General features: G+C 52.1%; 1 protein-coding gene and 1 long non-coding RNA gene across 4 annotated transcripts in view; one reads left to right on the top strand and one right to left on the bottom strand.

Moving 5' to 3' along the window:
- The window catches only part of FBLIM1 (filamin binding LIM protein 1), an 18,360-nt gene extending 9,684 nt beyond the window's left edge, over positions 1-8,676 (top strand). Inside the window, exons 5-7 of one of the 2 annotated variants that reach the window (XM_015565862.1) lie at positions 1,076-1,254; positions 2,527-2,665; positions 7,196-8,676. In XM_015565862.1, coding sequence (XP_015421348.1) covers positions 1,076-1,254; positions 2,527-2,665; positions 7,196-7,309 — 432 coding nt within the window. In that variant the 3' untranslated portion in view covers positions 7,310-8,676. The remainder of the gene's footprint in view (positions 1-1,075; positions 1,255-2,526; positions 2,666-7,195) is intronic. The other variant, XM_015565863.1, reaches the window with a different exon arrangement.
- A 1,029-nt stretch (positions 8,677-9,705) lies between these two features.
- Positions 9,706-10,997, bottom strand: LOC107183589. Of its 2 annotated transcripts, none has more exons than XR_001514377.1 (3): positions 10,900-10,997; positions 10,508-10,587; positions 9,706-9,855 (listed from the first exon to the last, which is right to left on the bottom strand). It is a non-coding gene; the product is annotated as an uncharacterized LOC107183589 (long non-coding RNA). The 2 variants fall into 2 exon arrangements; XR_001514378.1 differs by having other exon boundaries at positions 10,508-10,584.
- Positions 10,998-22,049: the final 11,052 nt, after the last annotated feature.

The raw sequence follows: 22,049 nt of genomic DNA, 5'->3' as shown, positions 1-22,049 counted from the left end.
TTCCTCGCATTCCTGGGTCCCTTGGTCCACTTTCAAAGTCAGCAGGGTAGCATCTTGCTTCAGTATCACACTTCCTGTGTCAAGTCTCCCCCTGGCTCCCTCTCACGGGGACACTTACGATGGCTTTGGGGTCCACCTGGATAACGCTGGGTGCTCTCCCCATCTCAGGGGCCTGAACTCAGTCACATGGCCGTTCGAGGTAGTCACAGGTTCCAGGGGCGAGGACCTGGGTGTCTTGGGGGTTGTCACTCACCTCTCACACCAGGTCACGCTCCAGACGGTGGTGGAGCTGGGGTCCTACCCAGGCCCATCTAGTTCTGGGGCCCGCCTGTGTTCTGGCCGCTCTTACCGAGAGCCATGAGGTGCTGCTGCATGACTTAAAGGGGGAGTCGGTGTCACCTCCGGCTACCGAATACAGTCTGGGAGCGCTAGTTTGGGTGCCAAGGTATTGGAATTGCTGACTCTGCGAGGGGGTGTGGTGGTGTTTACAGTGTGGTGTGCACACCACTCACAGACGCATCACCTGGATGTGCGGAGACCTCACCTTGTCCTCCTGAATTGGCGGCACCTGGTAATCTGCATATATGCATAGAAGACCCTTACAGTTTGTTGTTCCTAAAAGTGGAGCATGGCATTTGACCCTGAGCTTCCGAGTGGCCAAAGGGAAAAGGAGAAAGAGTTTCAAGGATTATCGTCCATAAGGGAAAAAGCACACCAGTTTCTCTCAGCATTCCTTTTCCTGACTCTGAGACTGCAGAGAAGTTTCTTCTTCGGGCCCTCGTGGACCCTGGCCTCAGCATTTCCTAGTAACAGAACTTGCAGCCATCGCTTCGTAGCAGGACTCCTTACTGTAAGCCAGAGACACAAGGCCAGGCATGATCCATTTTAGGGAATAGTGGAGGTTTGTTGACCCATTTAGGGAATAGTGGGCCGTAGTTATAGGTCACTTGCATGGATTCGAGCTCCTCTCCTGTACCCCTGGCCTGGGTCAGCCTCAGAGCTGGTGTGAAGCCCCTTGTGGCAAGGAGTGGGCACATGGGTGGGATGGCTCTGAGGCATGGGCCCTCTGTCCCAGGACACCCTGGAGAAGTGTGGCAAGTGTGGCGAGGTGGTCCGAGAACACATCATCAGGGCCCTGGGCCGGGCCTTCCACCCAACATGCTTCACGTGTGTGATGTGTGCCCGGTGCATCGGGGATGAGAACTTCGCCCTGGACAGCCAGAACGAGGTGTACTGCCTAGACGACTTCTATCGGTACGAGGGGCTCTGGGCTCTGGGCTCTGGGTGGTCAGGGAGGACAGGTGGGACTCGGGCAGAAGCGCAGAACTGAGCCTGGGTCCTGGGTCCAAGCTTTCCTGCAGGAACCGGGTCTGCCTGGTCCACACCCTCTACCTGGCCAGGTACCTGATTGCAGCTACCTTTGTTTTTAAATATATTTTTATTGAGTTCAGAGAGGAAGGGAGAGAGAAAGAGAGAAACATCCTTGATGAGAGAGAATCGTCAATCGGCTGCCTCCTGCACGCCCCCCACTAGGGATCGAGCCCACAACCCGGGCACATGCCCCTGACCAGAATCGAACCCGGGACCCTTCAGTCCGCAGGCTGACACTCTATCCACTGTGCCACACCAGCCAGGGCTGCAGCTGGCTTTGTGAGCACCTACACTGTGCCGGGCACTGCCCTCGGGTTAGGCTATTTCATCCTCAAAACTAATATAGTAGTAAATTAAGAACAGAAAGCTTCATTGCATCAGGCCAGGAAGTATGCATACATCACTTCCTGTAGGGCAGGTACTATTCAGGTTTCCATGTTACCAAGTGTGGAAACTGAGGCACACAGCAGGTAAGTGCCCAGGGTCTCCCAGCTGGTGGGTATGGAAGCTGTAATAAATGCCTGCCAGCCTGAATCTGGGGCCTTGCCCTCAACCTCCAGATCACAGTGCCTCCCTCGGAGCTGGAGCCTTAAGAGCAGTCGCGAGCCCCAGTGGCTGGCTCAGTGGTTGAGTGTCGACCTATAAACCAGGAGGTCAGGGCTCGATCCCCGGTTAGGGCACATGCCAGGCCTGCGGGCTCCATCCCAGTAGAGGGCGTGCAGGAGGCAGCCGATCAGTGATTCTCATCATTGATGTTTCTATCTCTCCCTCTCCCTTCTCTCTGAAATCAATAATGACATTTTTTTTTGAAAAAAAAAAAAAAGAAAGGAGAGAAGAAAAAGTAGCGTCCTATAATACCAGACCAATGAAATGGGCCCAGCCCGCCCCCCGCCCCCCCAACTCACGTGAGAAGTCTCTGCTTTCTCAAACGCTGACGTGCCCCAGTCACTTCCTTGCCTCGAGCTAATTATACCCTGGGAAGCCGGGTCTAATTACACAGTCTCTCCACCGCTCCTGCCAGGAAGAAATAGGCCTTTGCGGTTGTACTCCAGGTGCAGTCACATAGCAACAGGTCAGAAATAGCACCGGGAGCTGAATGAGAGCCAGCCCCGTTCCGACAGCTAATTTCTGTGGTTGGCATGAGCGCCTGCCCAGCGTGGGTTCCTTTCCCTCTAGGAAATTCGCCCCTGTGTGCAGCATCTGTGAGAGCCCCATCATCCCCCGAGACGGGAAGGACGCCTTTAAAATCGAGTGCATGGGAAGAAACTTCCATGAAAATTGCTACAGGTGCGAGGTGAGTAGAGCGGTGATTTAATGATGCTGCGGGTTCTGTTCGCCACCGCCCGGCCCCTGGGCTGGGACAGGTCAGGGTCGGGCTCGGCCCCCTGCCCAATAGCAGTGGATAGAGGGTTGGCTTGCAGACTTAAAGGGTCCCCAGTTGGATTCCAGCCTGGGTTGTGGACTCAATCCCCAGGAGGGGGCGTGGAGGAGGCAGCCGATCAATGATTCTCTCTCATCATTGATGTTTCTATCTCTCTCTCCCTGTCCCTCCCTCTCTGAGATCAATAAAAATATTTATCTTTTTTAAAGAGAATGAAAATAGTTACAAATAGAGTCTATTAATCAGAATTCTTTGGATTAATGATAGAAACTAAACCTGCTTTCCGCAAGAAAGGGAACCACAGGCCCAGCTGTGGTGGCTCAGTGGTTGAGCTTTGACCCGTGAACCAAGAGGTCATAGGTTCAATTCCTGGTCAGGGCACGTGCCCCGGTTGTGGGCTTGATCCCCCCTAGGGGTTGTGCAGGAGGCAGCTGATCAATTGATGATTCTCTCTCATGATTGATGTTTCTCTCCTCCCTACTTCTCTCCCTAAAAAAATCAATAAAAAACTTTAGAAAGAAAGAAAGGGAACCATGGGGAGGCTCACGGTGACATCATTAATGATATCGTTAGGGCGTTCTCTCTCTCTGTCCACTTCTCGGGTCTGCCTTTTTTATGTGTTTGCTTCATCATCTCTTCCTGGGGGCTGGCATCCTCTGTAAGGACGCGGATGCAGTGCATGGGCCAGGTTTATGTCCTTTTAACTTAGAAACCACATCCGGGATCCCATTCAGCCCCGAGAAGGCCTCTGATTGGCCCAGTGTGGGTCACATGCCTATTCTGGACCAATTGTAACTGGACATTCAGGGGTTCCAGGCTCCCTGCCACTACTTGAGCCAATTAAGCAGAGACAGGGTTGAAGCATATATGAGCGTTTATTCCAATACTGCCGGCAGCACGGGGGAGCAGGGGGTCATCCACAGGACTCTGCTTTGCACACACACACACACACACACACACACACAGACACACCCGTGAGCCAGCTGCTTATATAGGGCAGGACGAGGATTACGTGGGAGAGTAAGAATTACAGGCATGGGGAGGTAGGCAAGGTATAATGGTTACAGGTGTCAGGCAATGTGGGCTGGGGGGGGGGGTGTCACAGAGGGCGGGTGCCTCCGGGCACCTCAGAAACAGGAATACAGGCAATAGGGGCTGCAAAGGGCAGGCGCCTCCAGGACTAGATTGTCTCAGCCACGAGGTTGTAAATCTTTCCATAACGAGAGGCGGTTCTGGGGAAAGGAGGCTGGACTGCATTCTGATGTGAGCTCCCCTGTCCAGGGCGCACAGCTCTCAGCCAGGTGAGAACATGCTTCCTCTAATCAGAATAATCATGGATACCAGAGCATGGTTTATATTTTTTATAATTATAGCGAGTCCCTAATACTCTAGTTCTGCCCCTAACACAATCAATCACTGGCCAGGGGCTATGGGGCCAGAGGCAGAACCATATGAAACAGGAGCTGATACAACTGTAGGAAGGAAGAAGAAAGGGATGCAGGGCAGACTCACGCCACAGATGTCCCTTCTGGGTGCTGGGAAAGAGCACGTTTAAATCAGCGTTGAGACTTCCCTAGCCGGTTTGGCTCAGTGGATAGAGCTTCAGCCTGTGGACTGAAGGGTCCCAGGTTTGATTCTGGTCAAGGGCACATGCCTGGGTTGCAGGCTTGATCCCCAGTAGGGGGTGTGCAGGTGACAGCCAATCAATGATTCTCATCATTGATGTTTCTCTCTCTCCTGCTCCCTTCCTCTCTGAAATCAACAAAAATGTATTTTTAAAAAATTAATTAAAAACACATAAATAGCCCTGACCGGTTTGGCTCAGTGGATAGAGCGTCGGCCTGCGGACTCAAGGGTCCCAAGTTCGATTCCAGTCAAGGGCATGTACCTTGGTTGCAGGCACATCCCCAGTGGGGAGTGTACAGGAGGCAGCTGATTGATGTTTCTCTCTCATCGATGTTTCTAACTCCCTATCCCTCTCCCTTCCTCTCTGTAAAAAATCAATAAAATATATTTTTTAAAAAAACACATAAATAAACAAATCAATAAGCATGGGGACTAAAAAGGCAGCGATGGCGTCTAACCAGGGTGGTGGTAGAGGAAGCGATGCTTACTGCGGGTCTTGCGGGATAAGAGTTTGTCAGGTGTTCAGAGAGGGGAAAGGACCTCCAGAAAGAGGCAAGGCCTGTAAAAACCCACTTTGGCGTGAGCAAGCCCGAAGGGTCGGAGCAAGTGGAAGTTCCGGGCTGTGTCTGGAGGGCTGCGTGTGGGAGGGTGTGGTCAGGGAGAAGGAAAGGACGCCATGTTCCAGGCTAAGGAGCCTGGGCCTCGGGCTGCAGGCAGGGATGAGGCTGAGACGGAAGGCTGGCTAGAAGCTAGTGCCGTCGCCCCAGCGAGACATGCCCAGGGAGTCACACAGGCCCCCACACTCAGACACGTCGAAGCGCTGCTGTTACCATCCATGACAGTCTTCATGTTTGAACAGGGGTGTGAGTTTGCATTCCCTCCCCCCGGGCCCTGCAAATTATATAGTCAGTCCTGTTGGGGAGGCTCTAGGAGTCCCCCCACCTTCCACGGTCACCTCCATGCCACTGAGGTGTCTGTCTTCTCCGGTGATGGCCAAATGGTAGCAGCTTTTATGGGTGTCACCTAAGTGGGAGCTCCCAGGGCAAACCTCTTAATCAGCTAGTGAGTAATTCCTGTTCAGGCAGATAATGGGACCAAGAGGCTGTGTTCACGGAGTGTGACAGGGGAGCTTGGTCCGGAAGTTGACAGATCGCTGCATAATCATGTTGTCTTTGCTGCTTAGAGTCCAAAGTCCGACTGATAACGCATCTTGAAAGAACGATGAGGAAAGTCGAGCGCTGTTATCACCCCCACAGCCCTCCTAAGGTCCAGGGCTGATTGGCATCTCCCTGGGCCCGGTTAGTGAGCAAACACCCCTCCCTGCATGCCCTGGGTCAGCGTGGCCAAGGCTGCCAGGCGGCCCGGGCTGCTGCTGCAGACGTCAGTTGGGACTCCAGCAGTTACGCTCCAGGCGGGAAGGCTCAGACCACGGCGGCCTGGAGCTGCTCGGGGTGCTGCTACTCCAGGAAGGGAAACGGGTTTCGAGGTGCCGTCCACGCTCCTTTCGTCAGCCCTGTTCCATGTGGTCCCCGTGACTTACTTCCACTGCTGGGAGGGGAACGATACTTTTGTACCTGGGTCATGCTTTTTTTAATTTATAAAATGTTTTCGTGGATGTCGCCTCATTTAATCAACTATGGCGATGTGGCGAGGTGGGAGTTGTTGTCTCCATTTAAGATGGGGAAACTGAGGCTGAGAAAAGGGGTTCCAATCCTTGTTCGCCCGGACCAGGTCTAGCCAGCTGTCTGCCACCCAAAGCTCCTTCCCAGGCCGTGTGACTCGGTCATAGTGGAGATGTTTCCTCACTTGATTCTAATTTAGAAGAGGTCACATGTGCCCCTTGGGGACTGTGTGTTTGGCGCTGATGCTCTCAGAATGCCAAACCAGCGGCAGACGGGAATAACAGGGCTCCTGCCTGGCATTGAATAGTCCTTGAGAGACTCCAGGTGCAGTTGCAGAAAAGAGACGCACGAGGGCGCCCTCTGCTGGCCTTGCTGGGTCCGAAGGGCACCCATGTGCCCAAAGTTGTCTCTGTGGGGACCAACTGATGAATGCAGCTTCCAGGGGATGCCAGCCACGCCCTGAACCGAAGCCGCGGGCATTCATCGTCCCCATTACTCCCCAGCAGGTGCCCTGGTGCAGCTCAGATGAGGCAGGGGCTTACGAGACGGCTGGACTGAGCAGGCTGGGCTCCAAACCCCCATCTTCCCGGTCTGACATCCTTGGGTGATTTGAAAAATTGGGATTTTAAAGCGTGTGCCAGGGTTGAAGCTGTGCAGGAAGTGGAGCGATGAAAAGCTGAGTCTGGGACCGGAGGCCAGCCCCACCCCTCCCTGGGCCTCAGTTTCCCCACCTGTGCGGTGAAGGCCGGGGCTGGTTTAGTTATTCACTCAGCAGCTACTTACTGTGAGCCCACGGGGCACCAGGCTCTGGGCTGGGCGGGATCCAGCAGGAAGTAGGGTTACTGCCTCGCAGAGGTTACATCCTAAAGGGCTGCTGGGTGGTGGCTAAGCTTCTTCTAGCTCTTTCCGTAACCCCTCAAGGGACGTTTCCCAGTGTCCTCGGCTGTCCCCTCAACTGATGCTGCTCATCTCTCAGCCCCGCGTGGGGGGAAGCGCTGCGTGCCTTGTCTTCCCTGACGGAGACCGGGCCCAGGTGTGCTGGGGGCACAGGAAGGAGGAGCCGCCGCCTTCCTCACCCTCAGGGAGTCTGTTCACTCAGTTCATCTCCTCGGCAGATGCTGGGGGAGCCCCTCCCTGGGGAGGCTCGGTGCTGCCTCAGGCCTGGGCTCCACCCGCACGTCTCTTGTCCCCACAGGACTGCAGGATCCTCCTGTCCGTGGAGCCCACGGACCAAGGCTGCTACCCGCTGAACGACCGTCTCTTCTGTAAGCCGTGCCACGTGAAGCGGAGCGCTGCGGGGTGCTGCTGAGAGCACCCACCGCTCGCCCCGGTCGGGGCCCCTTCCCTGACTCAGTTTCCCTTCCTGGCCTGCTCTTGCACAGTTCCCTTCTGAGCCACTACAGGGACCAGCCCATCCCGTCTGGGATGCAGGGCTGAGCCACCCCAGCCCCAGCGTCCACCCAGCTCAGCGGTGGGTGGCTGTACACGGTGCCCCTCAGACTGTCGCCTCTTCCTTCCATCCTCTGGGCATGGGGCATCGCTATACCATGAGCATCACACCTGGGTGCTCATGTCCGAGGCTCTGGTCGCTCTTGTGTGCTGGCCTTGACCCCCCATTTCCAGGAGTGAGTTGGGGCGAGTTTTGGGTGGCACCCTGGGTCCCTAGCAATGACACTTTAGCTGTCCCATAAGGTGCTGAGATCAGCCCTGGCTTGCAGGACTGAGCCGTTTGAGTAAAAATCCAAGGTTCCTTAAAAACCGCTTTTTAAAACATTTAAATGATGGGAAACATTCTTTGGATTTTGTTTTTGTTGGGGGTGGTTGTATCTTAATAGGAAATGTCTCCCATTTGTTCATAAATGGACAAGAATGGTGGTGCATGGCCGTGGCCTTCTCACCCAGGGGACATGGGGCCCAGGCCCGGCTGTGAACCTAGGACGGGGGCAGGAGGAAAGGGTGACCTGTGCCGACACCCAAGGACGTTGGCCACGCTCCACCCTACCGCCTGGTGCTCCTGTGTGCGAGTCAGCTGACATTGACCGGGGAACAGGGTGCAGGTGCTCTGGGTGTTCCTCCTGCAGCCTTGATGGAGGCTGTGCACACCCCCCCAAACCTACCCTCCTTCAGGACAGTGCCGGGCAGAGGGGGTGCCCCTTCAGCCCCTTGGTTATCTCCCCAAGTCCCACTTGGACCCTCCCACCCAGGCTGCGCTGTGACCACTGCCTCTTCAAGGCCACACCTAGAGGATCCATCTTCCCTTTTAAGGAAAATCACTTTTGTTGCTTTGTAACCTGAGGCATTTTGTAGAACATGAACAGATGAAGCCGTGCTTTGCTCCCTGGGGTCTTGATGCACCACAGGCTCCTAGGAGGCTGCCCCGGGCCCCCAGCTCCGAGGGCTTGTCTGTAGAGCCCCTTAGGGCTTCAGAGCAGAGCACAGCTTCTTGCCTGAAGCTGGGAGGAGGGGGTCCCAGACTCCAGGGCCACAACGGTCATCATCAAAGACCTCACATTCTCTCGTTTCCTTAATACTCTCTTTAAACATCAACATACTTTTTTTTTTTTACTCCCAACTTTAATCTTGTGCTAAACAATATATCCATGCAGTCACTGTTGATGTGCTAGTTCTATTTTTTTCCTATTATTCATGGAAATAAATGCGTAACTATTAGAAGTCCATCTGTGTTCCGTCTAAGATCTCGCCTAGCTAGACACGAACCTTTGGGGGTAGCCCTGGGACGATGCTCATTGGGCGTCTGTTCACAGTGGCACGAGTGTGAGTGCATCCTTCCCTGCAAAGGTGCTCAGCTCAGCAGATCGGGGACTCATGCCCAGCAAGCAACTCGGATCTCAGACCTGGTGCTGACACTCAACAACGTGGACTAGTTCTGAAGCCTCTGAGCCTTGATTTTCTCATCTGTAAGATGGGAACAACTTTAATATCCATCATATAAGGTTGCTGTGATGGACAGAATGTTGGGCTGGCGGGTTGCTGACTAGTTAACCGAGTCACCTGCTCCCTCTGGGGCGCTGGCCAATAGTACTTGGTCATCACTCCTTGTATCAGCATTCCTCAATGGCCCTGTGGAGGCCCATCCATCAGAGACATGCCCCAGGCAACAAAGTGGGGTTCATTGTGCTTGCTGCGGCACACAGCCTGCGTTAGGAGGGACTCGCAGGACTTGGGCAGGTGCTGAGGAATTGGGAGAGGAGTTAAGGAAGTGGGGGTTTGCTCTGAGTGTGTGCTCTCTGGAAGCAGGGGTAATGCTATGATTGAGAAGCTTTTTTTATATCGAGGGTGTGGCCCTACGGCTGTGCTTGGTGGGGAAGCAGCAGTGCTTGGAGGATGGGGTGCTGGTCATTTTTGCAGCGGGCCCAGAGGTGGCCACAGTGAGCTGTGAGGTTGGAGCCCTCCAAGGCCCAACTCTGAGGGCCAGGCCAGCTCCCTGCTGTCAGGGCCACTGGCTTAGTTTTTCCTCCCATGAAATTGTACCCCTGTGCTGTGATTCTCATGGCCCAGCCTGTGGTTGGTTGTTTGGGAGCAGCAGTTCTCAACCTGTGGGTCGCGACCCCCTTGGCGGTCAAACGACCCTTTCACAGGGGTCGCCTAAGACCATCCTGCATATCAGATATTTACATGACGATTCATAATAGTAGCAACATTATAGTTATGAAGTAGCAATGAAAGTAATTTTACGGTTGGGTCACAACATGAGGAACTGTATTTAAAGGGCCAGAAGGTTGCGAGCCACTGTTTTGGAGGGATGTTGTCTGGATGAAATCTGGGGGGTGCTTTTGTCTTCCAGGCTGCACATTTACACACCACTTCATAGAGGGAACACTTCTAGGGTGGTTTCTGCAGTGAGAAATAAGCTAGTCACAGAAAGAAGTGCTGTATGATTCCCCTTAGATAAGGCATCGGGGGTAGTCACATTCATAGAGACAGAAAGTAGAAGGTCCTGTGTGGAGAGCCCTTCGGAAGGTGGGCTGGGTCAGGGTGGGCTGGGGAGTTGTTTAAGGAGTACAGAGTTTCAACTGGCACGATTAACAGTTTAGAGATGAATGGGGAGATGGTTGCACAATAGTGTGAATCTAATGCCACTTAAAAATGGTCACTAGGCTACATTTTGTTATGTATATTTTACGACAATTAAATATGTATATTTAATGCTCAGGGACAGAGAGGGGCTGATAAAGTGATGTAGGAGTCCTGGGAGGGGAGATAGGTACCCCTGACTGGGGTCCTAGGAAGGCTGGCCATGCAGCCGGCAAACCCAGGGAGGTGGTGCCGGCTGACCTGGGCTTCCGCGCACAGCCACTAGAGGGCAGCGTGGGCTAGCGAACTGGGCATGCTTCTCCAGCTGCAAGAATGGAATATTTCCTGCCCGCCTACTGTGCGTGATTGCCATGAGGATGAGAGACGAAAACTGTGGCCTGCTGCAACCAGAATACACCCTCTTGGAGGGAGGCCTGTGTTGGTCTGTCACCCCTGCCCAGGGCCCCCTTACCTGAGGCCACACCCAGGTGTTCGAAGGTGTAGTTCACACCAGCATGTGTCCAGGGCAGCTGAATGCTGCTCCCCACACTGCTAGGAACACAGGGGATGGAAATGAGGACTTGATGGGGAGCCCACAGGGGACAGAAGGAGGCTGGGCTGATCTGAAAATATCCCAGTGAACACATTGTCAAAGAAATGTGGTTAGTCTGATCAATGTAAAAATACACTTCTCATAAGGTGAATAGCTGCTCATTAAAAATATTCACAATCTATGATGTAGGTACCATTACTACCCCGATTCAGAGACAGGGACAGGGCACATCAGAGAAGTGGTGTAACTGCCCAGGGCTGCACAGTGAAAACTACAGGCCTCTGCCACCAACTCAGGTCACAAACACATACCTTCCGGAATGTTCCAGATGCCAACATCCAGCTGAAAAAACATCATAACTGCCTTGCACCCTTCCTCTTAAATGCTGCTGCTTTTAGGCTGTAGGCCTCCCGCTTGCCCGTGAGATGAACTTCCCCAATTCCTTCGGAAAGGACTTTGTACCGAGTGTGAGTCATCCTGATCTCGTGAGCAGTCATCAGGTTAGAGACCACAGAGTGCACCCTCTCGGTGGCCTTCCTGCTGCCAAGGAAGCGTGCACGTCAGTGGAAAACTACACGCTGTCCACAGCAGACCTTCCTGGGCGTTGGACTCCAGCCGGGCACTGCCTTTGAGCTATGTTTCAATGTAAACTGTGGGCCACTGGCCAGTTCTGTCCCGTCTGGGAAGCAGTCCTCAGCCCCTTGTGGGGGAATCACTTTCGACCCATTTGAACATTCATTTCGATATTCCTTCCTGACCTGTACACGGCGTGTTCTTCTGTCGCCCTTTGCAGCTAGTCATTCATAACTTGTCCGCCCGGTTCCCCTGGGACAGGGGTGGGGAACTTTCTTCGGCCAGGGACCACTTGGACACTTATAACATCGTCCTCTTAACATCACTCACTTAATGTTCATGTTTGTTGCTATGAAAAAAGCTCCTAGGTTTATTGAATTTCGAGTCCCGCCGGTGGTGGCCTTGGCAGGGCCAGATCAAATGATTTTGAGGGCCTTATGTGGCCCCTGAGACGTTCCCCACCCCTGTCTCAGGAGCAAAAGGAACTGTGTAACACGTGTTGATTTTATATCTGTATGGGAGTCATGGTTTTACCTCTTTGTGAAAAATGTAATGCTTCCTTCATCGGATGTGTATGGGTGGCTCCTTTAGGCCAGAAGAGGTGGTGTGTAGGAGCCTGGAGAAGCAGCAGACAGCCCAGTGGCTCAGTGGTTGAGCGTAGACCTACGAACCAGGAGGTCACGATTCGATTCCCAGATTGTGGGCTCGATCCCCAGTTGTGGGGCATGTGGGAGGCAGCCAATCAATGGTTCTCTTTCATCATTGATGTTTCTATCTCTCTCTCCCTTCTCTGAAATCAATAGAAATATATTAAAAAGAAAAAAGAAGCAGGCAGGTAGCAGCGCCTCCTTCTCCCCCCAAAACAGTCTCTGAATGAGGCGGAGGGGGAGCCACAGGTCTTAGCACTTCCTAGGCGCTCTCTCTGATTGAGCCTGTAACCAGCTACCTGACCTCCAGACAACCCTTTAGGCCTGAGGACAGTAGAAACTGACTTTTATTTCCTGAGTTCTTGTGTGGGGTGAGGCTAGAGCGGTCCGCTGATCGATTCTTCCTGACAAGAAGCAGGTTTCAGCAGGGTTGGGTAGCTTGCCGTTCAGATAACCAGACTGCCTGCCGGGGAGGCCCAGGCGGTGACCTGCCTGCCCCTCAGGGGACACGAGGGCCACACTCACAGCTGCTGGGGGCTGGTCCCGGCTTCTCTGTGCTCATCCCCTGGAATCCTCCCAACACCTCTGCGTGGGAGGCTCTGATCATCCCCATCTTGCAGGTGAGAAGACGGGGCTCAGGGAGAGGCTATGACTTGCCCACAGCCAGTGGCCACAGTGGGACTGCACCCTGGGATTCCTAACGCTCAGTCTTCAGGGCCTGGTCAGAGCAAGGTCTGTAATGGCCCGTCCTGCTCCCCAGCGAAGGTGCCCGGACGGGGGGAGTGTTGGGGGCTTATTCAAACATAACCCTTAAGCGATCTGGGCTCCTTAGTCATGATGATGCTGACAGCAATGACCACAGCGGCCACTTCGGGGGCAGGGAGATGCCCATAGACGTGATCTCATGTAGTCCTTGAAATTGCTTCTGATCCACCCTTCAGGCTGGGAGTCAGGGCTCGAGGTCACACCCCTTGTGCCTCTGGCCCTCGCCTATGGCAAGGCACTCACCTCCCAGGCTCTTTCCTTCATCTGAGATAATTACCATTATCAACACATGGAAAGAGATTCAACAGCTTCTGACTCAATGCAGCTGTGGGGTTCCTGCGTCCTTACTAAGATGTCACAGAAGGGGAACTGCAGAAGGGTGTTTGGAAACTGTGTGACCTTTTGCAACGTTTCTGTAAATCTAAAACTATTCCAAAATTAAAAGTTTATTTTAATAAAAAGTAACGGGATAAAGGGGCGGACCTGTGGTCTCCAGGAGACGCCATCTCTCACTGATTCGAAGACACAGGACTGGAGGAGGCCACCAGACACTTATCTGCAAACTGGGACGCTGGAGAGAAAATGTCTGGACCCGGGGGAGGGGGTCCACGGATGGAGGAGAGGACAGAGAAGGGGAGATGCGGGACCCAGCCAGTTTCTGCGGGTTCCTGACTGTTCCCGGGACTGGAGCAAGCCCCTGGTGGCCCCGATGGCCACAGTCAGGCTGCCAGTGGAAACCAGAGCTTTGGGGCTGGTGTTCCCTAACTCTGGGGCCCCCTGAGCGTGGGAATGCTGGGGTGGGGGAAGTGCTGGGGCTCCCCTCCACCCCCGCAACCCCTAGACAAATGCCAACTAGGAGGTAGGTGGTGAAGGGTCTCAGAAAATCAGGATGACTTCTAGCCAGGGTAGCTGGCAACTTTTCTCCCCTCGGCAAACAGGGAAAGGATTCTGGGGAAGACATCATACAGCCCAGGAGTGTGGAGCTGGCCCTTTAAGCAGTTGGACGCTTCAAGCCGATAGGGAGAGACTGGCCCAGCTGGAGAGAAACTGGAGAGGCATCAGCCTGAAGGCCCGACCAGCAGGCAGTTTGGCGGAGGCCGGTGAGGGTTAGGAAAGCTGTCTGGGGCCTGTGAGTCATGGGCCAGGCAGCCAGGGGCTGTGGCATGGCTGGAGCCCAGCTGGAACCTCCTCGGAAACCTACACCCCTCCCACCAGCACCCCCACCTCCGGAGGGCAGAGCTCAGGGGTGGCCTCGCACCAGGGCCCACGTGGGGGAAGCCAACCATGGCTCGCTCCAGCTCGCCTGGGAGCTTCCACTTCGTCATTCATTCATAACATACTTATTGACCCCTTCTGTGTGCCAGTCGCTGCCCGTGGCCCAGAGCTCGGTTGAATGAGGAAGAGGAACAAAACGGCCTCTGCTGGGGGGCGCACCGGCTGGCAGGTCGGAAGAGGAAGGCAGTGGGCAAGGTGACGTCTGAGCTGGGCCCCGAGGAGGACAGCGCTCAGCCGGGGCTGAAGCACCACGTGGAGAGCCGGGCTGTGCGCTCGGAGCCCGAGCCGGCACCGCTGAATGCTGCTGGGGGTGCGGGAATCACCAGGGATGAGGTGCAGGTGTGGCAGCAGCAAACCATCCAGGGCCTCTTAGGCTGTAGGACTGTTTCCCAGAGGGCAGTGCGAGGTGAGGACCCCAAACCCTGGTAGAATTCCAGAGCCGAGGAGCCAGGAGGACGCGGAGTCGGGCTGCCCGTTCTTGGAGAAGTGGAGACTGGAGCCCAGAGCGGGTGTGAGACCTGGCAGGCTCACAGCGGTCAGTAACCATGACCCAGGGTCCTGCCTTCAGAGCAGGGCTTTTCCCACTAGGTCAGGGTTATGAATAGACAGACCCAGGTCGGATGGTCCCGCCTGGTGCGGAGGCAGGAGGCAGGCTGCCTGCAGGGGTGAGAGGTGACTCGCCCCAGATGGAAGAAGTGAGTCACTTCCTCTGGGCTTTGATCTCGGCTCCCCGAGGGAGGTGCAGCCTGGATTCCTAGGGGCAGCCATCCTGCTCTGCTCAGACTGCCATGCTGGCTGGCTGCACCCCACCAGCCTCCACCCTCTCTCTCGGAGGCCCTGGTAACTTTCCGTTTGGGCCCTGTGGTCTGACTCAGGCTCGGCCCATCACACGGGACATCGGCTGCAGGAACTCATAAGCTTCCCTGTCTTACCACTGAGCGTGGCCATGCGTTCCGCTGCCCTGTGCCACATCCCCTCCGCACCCAATATGGCAAAGTACCCAGGGCTGCCCAGCCAGTGGACAAAACAATTGACCGCAGGGTGGGTCTCCTTAGAGACCGGGCCACCAGGGGGCCCCTGGACTGAGGACCAGAGGTGATAATCCCAGTGACTATCAGTGGTTGAGGGCCTACTGTGTGCCCAGTGCTAATGCAGCCAACAACCCCGGGGTGCAGAAACGTTACTGTCCCATTTTATAGAGGGAGAAGGGCGTGCCACCTGGGGAGACTATCTCTCCACGACCAGGACATCGGGCAGCATTAAGGACCCACTCGAGACGCATGTCGTGAATTTAAAGTGAGACGGTGGGCAAGGTGGAGTGTTTTTCTCCAGCCACGTTCGGCCACCCAGGTGCAAGTGCAGAGCAGGGGGAGAGCTGGCTTTGACCAGTATGGGGGTTTTGTCAGGTGAGATCGGGGATGCAAGGTGCGAGGAGGGCTGTGGCAGCGGCGAGCGACTGAGTGGAAGGGCGGTGAGGAACGAGGGCCTGAGGGACAGCGACAGCAGTGGGCCCGTGATTGCTGGAGGTGAGGGTCAGTGGTCAGGCGGTGCAGGCACGGGTCGTGGGGCTCTGAATATTGGGGTGCCATTGCGCTTCGGATGTGAGTTGTTTGTTTCATGTTGCTTGTGTCCCCAGTGGATGGTCTACACCCGTGGTCGGCAAACTGCGGCTCGCAAGCCACATGCAGCTCTTTGGTCCCTTGAGTGTGGCTCTTCCACAAAATACCACGTGCGGGCGCATGTTCAGTGCGATTGAAACTTCGTGGCCCATGCGCAGAAGTCAGTTTTCGGCCTGAGCGAGTCTATTTTGAAGAAGTACTGTTGATATTTGGTTCTGTTGACTAATGAGTTTGCCTCCGTATAGCTGCTACACGGAGGCCCTCAGTGAATATTCATGGAGTAAATGAATGGCTACATGGGAAATCTGGGGTGGGATGATTTAACCCCTTCCCCGGCAGAAACGTGTATACACGTTTTCACAAAATGTTCTTTTTCAGTCGTCGACGAGTATACTAAGAAAATATGGTAAAAAAATATGGTTTATAGGAAGACGAGTTACAAACTGTTTTCATAACCAGCATCAAAAATACTATATAGAACCAAAATAAAAAAATTAGTCTGAAAAATAAACGTTTTTAACAAAAAAATTGTTGGGGAAGGGGTTAAAGGATGTTTTATTTTCTCTCTTTTTAAAAAAATAACTTTATGGAGATATAATTCACATACCACAAAATTCAGCCTTTAATTTTTTTTTTTTTTACCAGTAGTTTTTGGTAAATTCGTAGAGTTGTACAGTCATCACTATATCTAATTTTAGGACATTTTTATCGACTCAAACAGAAACTCTAAACCCATGAGCATCACTCCCTTGTTCCCCTCTCCCCAGTCCCTGGCAACCGCTAATGTACTTCCTGTTTCTATGGATTTGCCTATTCTGGACATTTTTAGAAATGGAATCATACAAGACCTGGTCTCTGTGGCTGCCTTCTTTCACCTAATGCCTTTCAAGGTTCCTCCAGGCTGGGGCTGTGTCAGCTCTCCATTCCTCTTCATCATTGAATTCTATCCCATTGTCTGAACCTACCGCATTTTGCTTATCGTCTGTCAGCTGAGGGGCCCTGGGTGGTTTCCATTTGGGGGCTATTGTGAGGAATGCTGCTGTACACGCTCATGTTCAGGTTTTTGTGCGGATATTATTTCTCTTGGGTATGTCATAACAGTGAAATTGTTGGGTCAATATTTACATTGTTATGAATTGGAATGAGTTTTTTTATAATTAGCACATACTTATTTTACTATATGCCCATTTTCTAATAAAGAATTTTTCTGAAAAGATCAGCAGAATCCATAGAAAAAATAATGGCCCAGATTTTGAGATCGGGACCAGCTGGGAGCCGGGGCCAGAGGAGGCCAGCACCGGGTTGGTATGTGACTTTAAGCAAATTACCACCCTTCTCAGAGCCCCACCTGTGAGTGGAGACAGGGCCGGGGTAGGCAGGGCAGCCGCTGAGGGCTGAGCTGGAATGAAGACCACTCGGCCCCTCCCAGCCCTGACAGCTCAGGCTCTGGAGGCAGGTGGGTTCCACACCTGGTTAGAGAGGCCGGTTAAGGACATGATCTTGTCTTCTCTCCCTGAAGAATAAATACCATAATATTGGTAGTCTAGGCAACAAGGCCAAATTAAACCCAGAATGCTTTAGGTCACACCCTCTCCGATCCCTAATAGAGATGAATCGCTATTTATTTAACTCTATGGGCCATTTCTCTCTCTCTCTCTCTCCGTCTAATATGTGCACACAGAATCCCAGCCGCTTGTTAATATGCAAATGTTGAACCAATAGGTCTGAAGTGGGCCCTGAGATCCTAACAGCTGCCCCACGGCCGGCATCAATGCTGCTGGTGCTGAGACCGGAAATTTAAATAGCAGGGCTCCAGCTTTCCCACCCAGGGGGCCCCCAGTTCTTGCCATTGTTTCTGAGGGAAATCTGACCCCCTTGCATGTATGTGGATGGATCTCTCAGAGTTGTTTGATGAGTAGATGAACGAGGCATGTGAGGAGAAGCAGGGTCACTTACTCCTTTCAATAGCCCTGTGAGGTGAGAGGTTGTCCCTCTGTGGCAAATGGCAGTGTTGTGGGGTGCTCTCCAGTCTGACTCCAAACCCGGTGCTTGAGCCCCTGCTGCTCAGGGGAGCCACCCCTCAGCCGTGGCCATGGCAACAGTTGCTAGCCCAGGTGGAAAAAGGGTGTCAGATATCGCAGCTCTAAGGTCTGCTCCTGTAGACATGCAAATTTACGAAGATGACTAAGATGTTCCTCGGAGCATCATTTATGACAGAGAAAAGCTGGAAACCCCACGGCAAGCCTTGGAATTACTGAAAGATGACAGAACGCCATACACGCCGCCTTCCTGTGAACTTGGGTCACCTGCCATGTCTTTCTTGGTTTTCATTACTCGTTGTTGATTTGTTTCTCCTCTCTGTCTGTCTCCTCCGCCTGCATGGAAATCCTTTGAAGGCAAGACCATTGCTGGGCCCTTATCTCCTGAGAGCACTGCGTTTGAAAGAGTGGACCCAAATATTCTGAGATCGCGAGGGAAAAAGCAAGTTGCGGAATGGCACATGCATGGGTTGATTCTGTTTTTGTTTAAAAGGTTGGAATGCAGGTAGAGAAGAGTTTGTAAGACCAGCTATTAATTATCTCGGGCATTGGGACTGTTGATCAGGTGAAGTGATTCCCATTTTTCATGGTTTCATTCTGACTTTTTTACGATGTGCATACATATCTTTAGAAATAATAAAAATAAATGCTTTAAACGTTTTAAATTGAGTTTAGAGAGAAACATCAATTTGTGGTTCTACTTATGCATTCATTGGTTGATTTTTTGAAAATATATTTTTATTGCCCTAACTGGTTTGGCTCAGTGGATAGAGCATCGGCCTGCGGACTGAAAGGTCCCGGGTTCGATTCTGGTCAAGGGCATGTACCTTGGTTGCGGGGCACATCCCCAGTAGGAGGTGTGCAGGAGGCAGCTGATCGATGTTTCTCACTCTCTATCCCTCTCTCTTCTTCTCTGTAAATGATCAATAAAATATATATTAAAATATATACATATGTATTTTTATTGATTTTAGAGGGGAAGGGAGAGAGAGAGAAAAAAACAACAAAAACATGAATGTGAGAGAGAAACAGCGATCAGTTGCCTTTCATAAGTGTGTCCCCTACCTGGGACTGAACCTGCAACCCAGGCATGTGTCCTGACCGGGAATCAAACCAGCCACTTTTTGGTGCACAGGATGGCGCTCAACCAACAGAGCCACTCCGGCCAGGCATTGGTTGATTCTTGTGTATGCCCTGACCAGGGACTAAACCTGAAACCCTGGGGTATGGGGATGGCACTCTACCCAATTGAGCTACCCAGCCAGGACACAAAAATTAATGTGGCTTAATCATCCAGATTCCTTTTGATGTATGCAAGGATGGGTATAAAAGGATGTTTATTTCAGCACTACTTATAGAGGCAGAAATAATCGGAGATGACCATTTGCCCACTTTAAAATATGTTTTAAATTTTTTACAGTGAACATTGCAATGGACTGAATGTTTATGTCCCCAATTCCTATGTTGAAATCCTAATCCCCAAGGTGATGATGGTACTTGGAGGGGGGCCTTTGGGAGGTGATGAGTCATGAGGGTGGAGCTCTCATGATGGGGATTCTGCTCTTTTAAAACAGATGCCAGCGAGCATATAAGCATAACCAATGGACATAAGACACTGCGGGGTAGGGGAGGCCAGGGGATTGTCAAGGGTGGGGGGGAAAAAAAGGACACATATGTAATACCCTTTGTAATACTTTAAGCAATAAAATAATAATAATAATAATAAATAAAATTTTTAAAAAAAGATGCCAGAGAGCTCCCTCACCCCTTCCACCAGATGAGGACATGGCAAAGAGACATCTGCCTGTGAACCAGGAAGAGGACCCTGGTCAGGCAGCGAATCTGCCAAAGACTTGATCTTGGATTTCTCAGTGTCCAGAACTATGAGAAAATAGCTTTATTTGTTTATAAGCCACCCAGTCTACGGTATTTTGTAATAGCAGCCTGAAGGGACCAAGACAAACGTGTATTTGTGTAAATGAAACGAAGACAACAAGAGGGCAATGTGTAGGCTGGTTGGCTTACAACACAGAGCGGCCAGCTGCAGCCTCCCTCTGGCCCACAGTCCAGGTGCCACTGCACCTGGCTGAGCCTACTTAGTCTTTTCTTCTCCTACCACGACACGTGAGCAGTGGAAACAGTATCTGACAACTGCGACCGGAAGTGGAAAGTAGGTGATCTGCTTTAGAGACCAAATGCCCAGCTCTAGCCCTGGCCGGGTAGCTCAGTTGGTTAGAGATATACCAAGGTTTCAGGTTTGATCCCCATTCAGGGCACATACAAGAATCCACCAATGGCTGGCTGGTGTGGCTCAGTGGTTGAGCGTTGACCTATGAAGCAGGAAGTCATGATTTGATTCCCAGTCAGGGCACATGCCTGGGTTGCAAGCTTGATCCCCAGTGTGGGGTGTGCAGGAGGCAGCCGATCAATGATTCTCTTCCAACATTGATGTTTCTATCTCTCCTTCCCTCTCCCGTTCTGAAATCAATAAAAAATACATATTTGTTTTAAAAAAAGAATCAACCAATGAATGCATAAAGAAGCAGAACAACAAATCAATGTCTCTCTCTCTCCCTTCCTCTCTGAAATAAATAAAAAAATATATTTTAAAAAAATGAACTGCAGAATAAGAATAATTAAAAAAATATTTTTCATAAATGCCCAACTCTATGCTGGTTCCTTAATAATAATAATAATACCAGAGATTTGTCCCTCAGTTCAGTCTGTCACTTCCCAGCATGTGAGTTTGTCTCTGGGTGCTGGGGTCTCTGGCTCATGGGCCATACAGTCAGGACAGGAGAAACAAAACCCCTGAGTGGGGAGCTGGGGGTGTTCTCTGAGCATTGTGGGGGAAATAAGACCCAAGTCCCAAGTTCGGCTCTCTCTGGTAGGTGACATACCTGCCTCATTATTCCACGCAGGCTGCAGGCATGGTGGTGACCTCTTTTGACAGTGATCTCCCCGACGAATATCGGTGCAGCTGTGGCCAGAACATTAGGACTGCCTCCTGCCTTCAAAAGTTGACAATGGATAGTCACAATTTAAAAGAGACAAGTGCCTCCAAATGAGGGTCCTATAGAGACTAAGGGGGCCCTGGAATGCTTCCATTCTGGGGTTCCCAGTATAATACCAAATGGAGCAATGCTAAAATAGGTTTGTAAAAATCATAGTACATTTTACTTATTTTATTTCAGAGAGAAAGGGAGAGGGAGAGAGAGATAGAAACACCAATGATGAGAGAGAATCATTAGGTCAGTTGCCTCCTGCACACCTCCCACTGGGGATGTGCCCGCAACCCAGGTACATGCCCTTGACCGGAATCGAACCTGGGACCTTTCAGTCCGCAGGCCGACGCTCTATCCACTGAGCCAAACCGGTTTCGGCACTATCAGTACATTTTAAATGCTTCATTAAACACATGAACGCTTTTAAGACACATACAAATCACAATGCAATTAAGCTTAGTCACAAGATTGTAGGAATTATAAAATATTTGTGCATGACAGACCACAGGCTGAGTGGCCTGGAAATGGGATGCGAGATTAAGGTCATCTGATGGATGTCTTTCATTCCTGCCTGGAACCTGCAGCCATTGAAAGAAACATCTAGATGAGAGAGACACATCAATTGGTTGCCTCCCGCACGTGCCCCAACTGGGGCCGGGATCGAACCTGCAACCCAGGTACATGCCCTTGACCAGAAATCGAACCCAAGACGCTCTAACCACTGAACCCACCGGCCTGTGCTTAACATACCCTTCTTTACACTGAGCTCATAACAGTTACCCATATTTTTTCTGAGTTTTGCTTTCATACTTAGTATCTGGATTGCTTTTTTCCCCAGTGAGATAACACCCATTGCACGTCTTTCCCGCGGGTAGGGATTATCCCAATTCCGTCTCCTCACCGGCTCGTCCTTCGCCATGGTGGCAGTGCCACACGTCGCAGTCACGTTTCCCATGGGTGCGGATCTGCTCCGGGACTCTCTCCTGTTCTACCAGGGAGGCTTCTCTTTCTATAATGGCTTATTGCTCGTGTAATCCGTTTGGCTTTCCGAGAGAAACAAACGGACCTACTCCCAGGAAAACCTCTGAAACTCACTCACTCAGATTTGTGATGGCTGATGGTGTTAAAATGATATCACTCCCAAGGTGTCTTTCCAATGTAACAGGGTTCGCAGGTAAAGCAAAGGAACCAAGGGCTAGTAGTGACATCTCAGTTGAGCTAGCAGCCACGGAGGGGGGGGAGGGGGGAGGAGGCCAGCATCATTGTGGAGGGGCCCCTGAAATCATGCCACCCAGGAGGAACACCTGTTGGACCCACCCCCTGGTCCTGGCACACAGGTCAACATTTCACAGCATTTGGGATGGGTAATTTGAGAAATTTATTTATTTCTCTACTGGATCAGGGGGAGACTGGGGAGGGAAAGACTAGAGAAGTATTTGGTTGGGCCCTGCCATTTATCCAGGATTCCTGGCGTCTAGGGCATTGGTCGGCAAACTGCGGCTCGCGAGCCACATGCGGCTCTTTGGCCCCTTGAGTGT

This window comes from Myotis davidii, unplaced genomic scaffold, assembly GCF_000327345.1.
Source record: "Myotis davidii unplaced genomic scaffold, ASM32734v1 scaffold299, whole genome shotgun sequence".
In the NCBI taxonomy this organism is placed as follows: Eukaryota; Metazoa; Chordata; class Mammalia; order Chiroptera; family Vespertilionidae; genus Myotis; species Myotis davidii.
The sequence above is the reverse complement of the archived record's forward strand: the minus strand, read 5'-3'. Positions and strand labels throughout refer to the sequence as shown.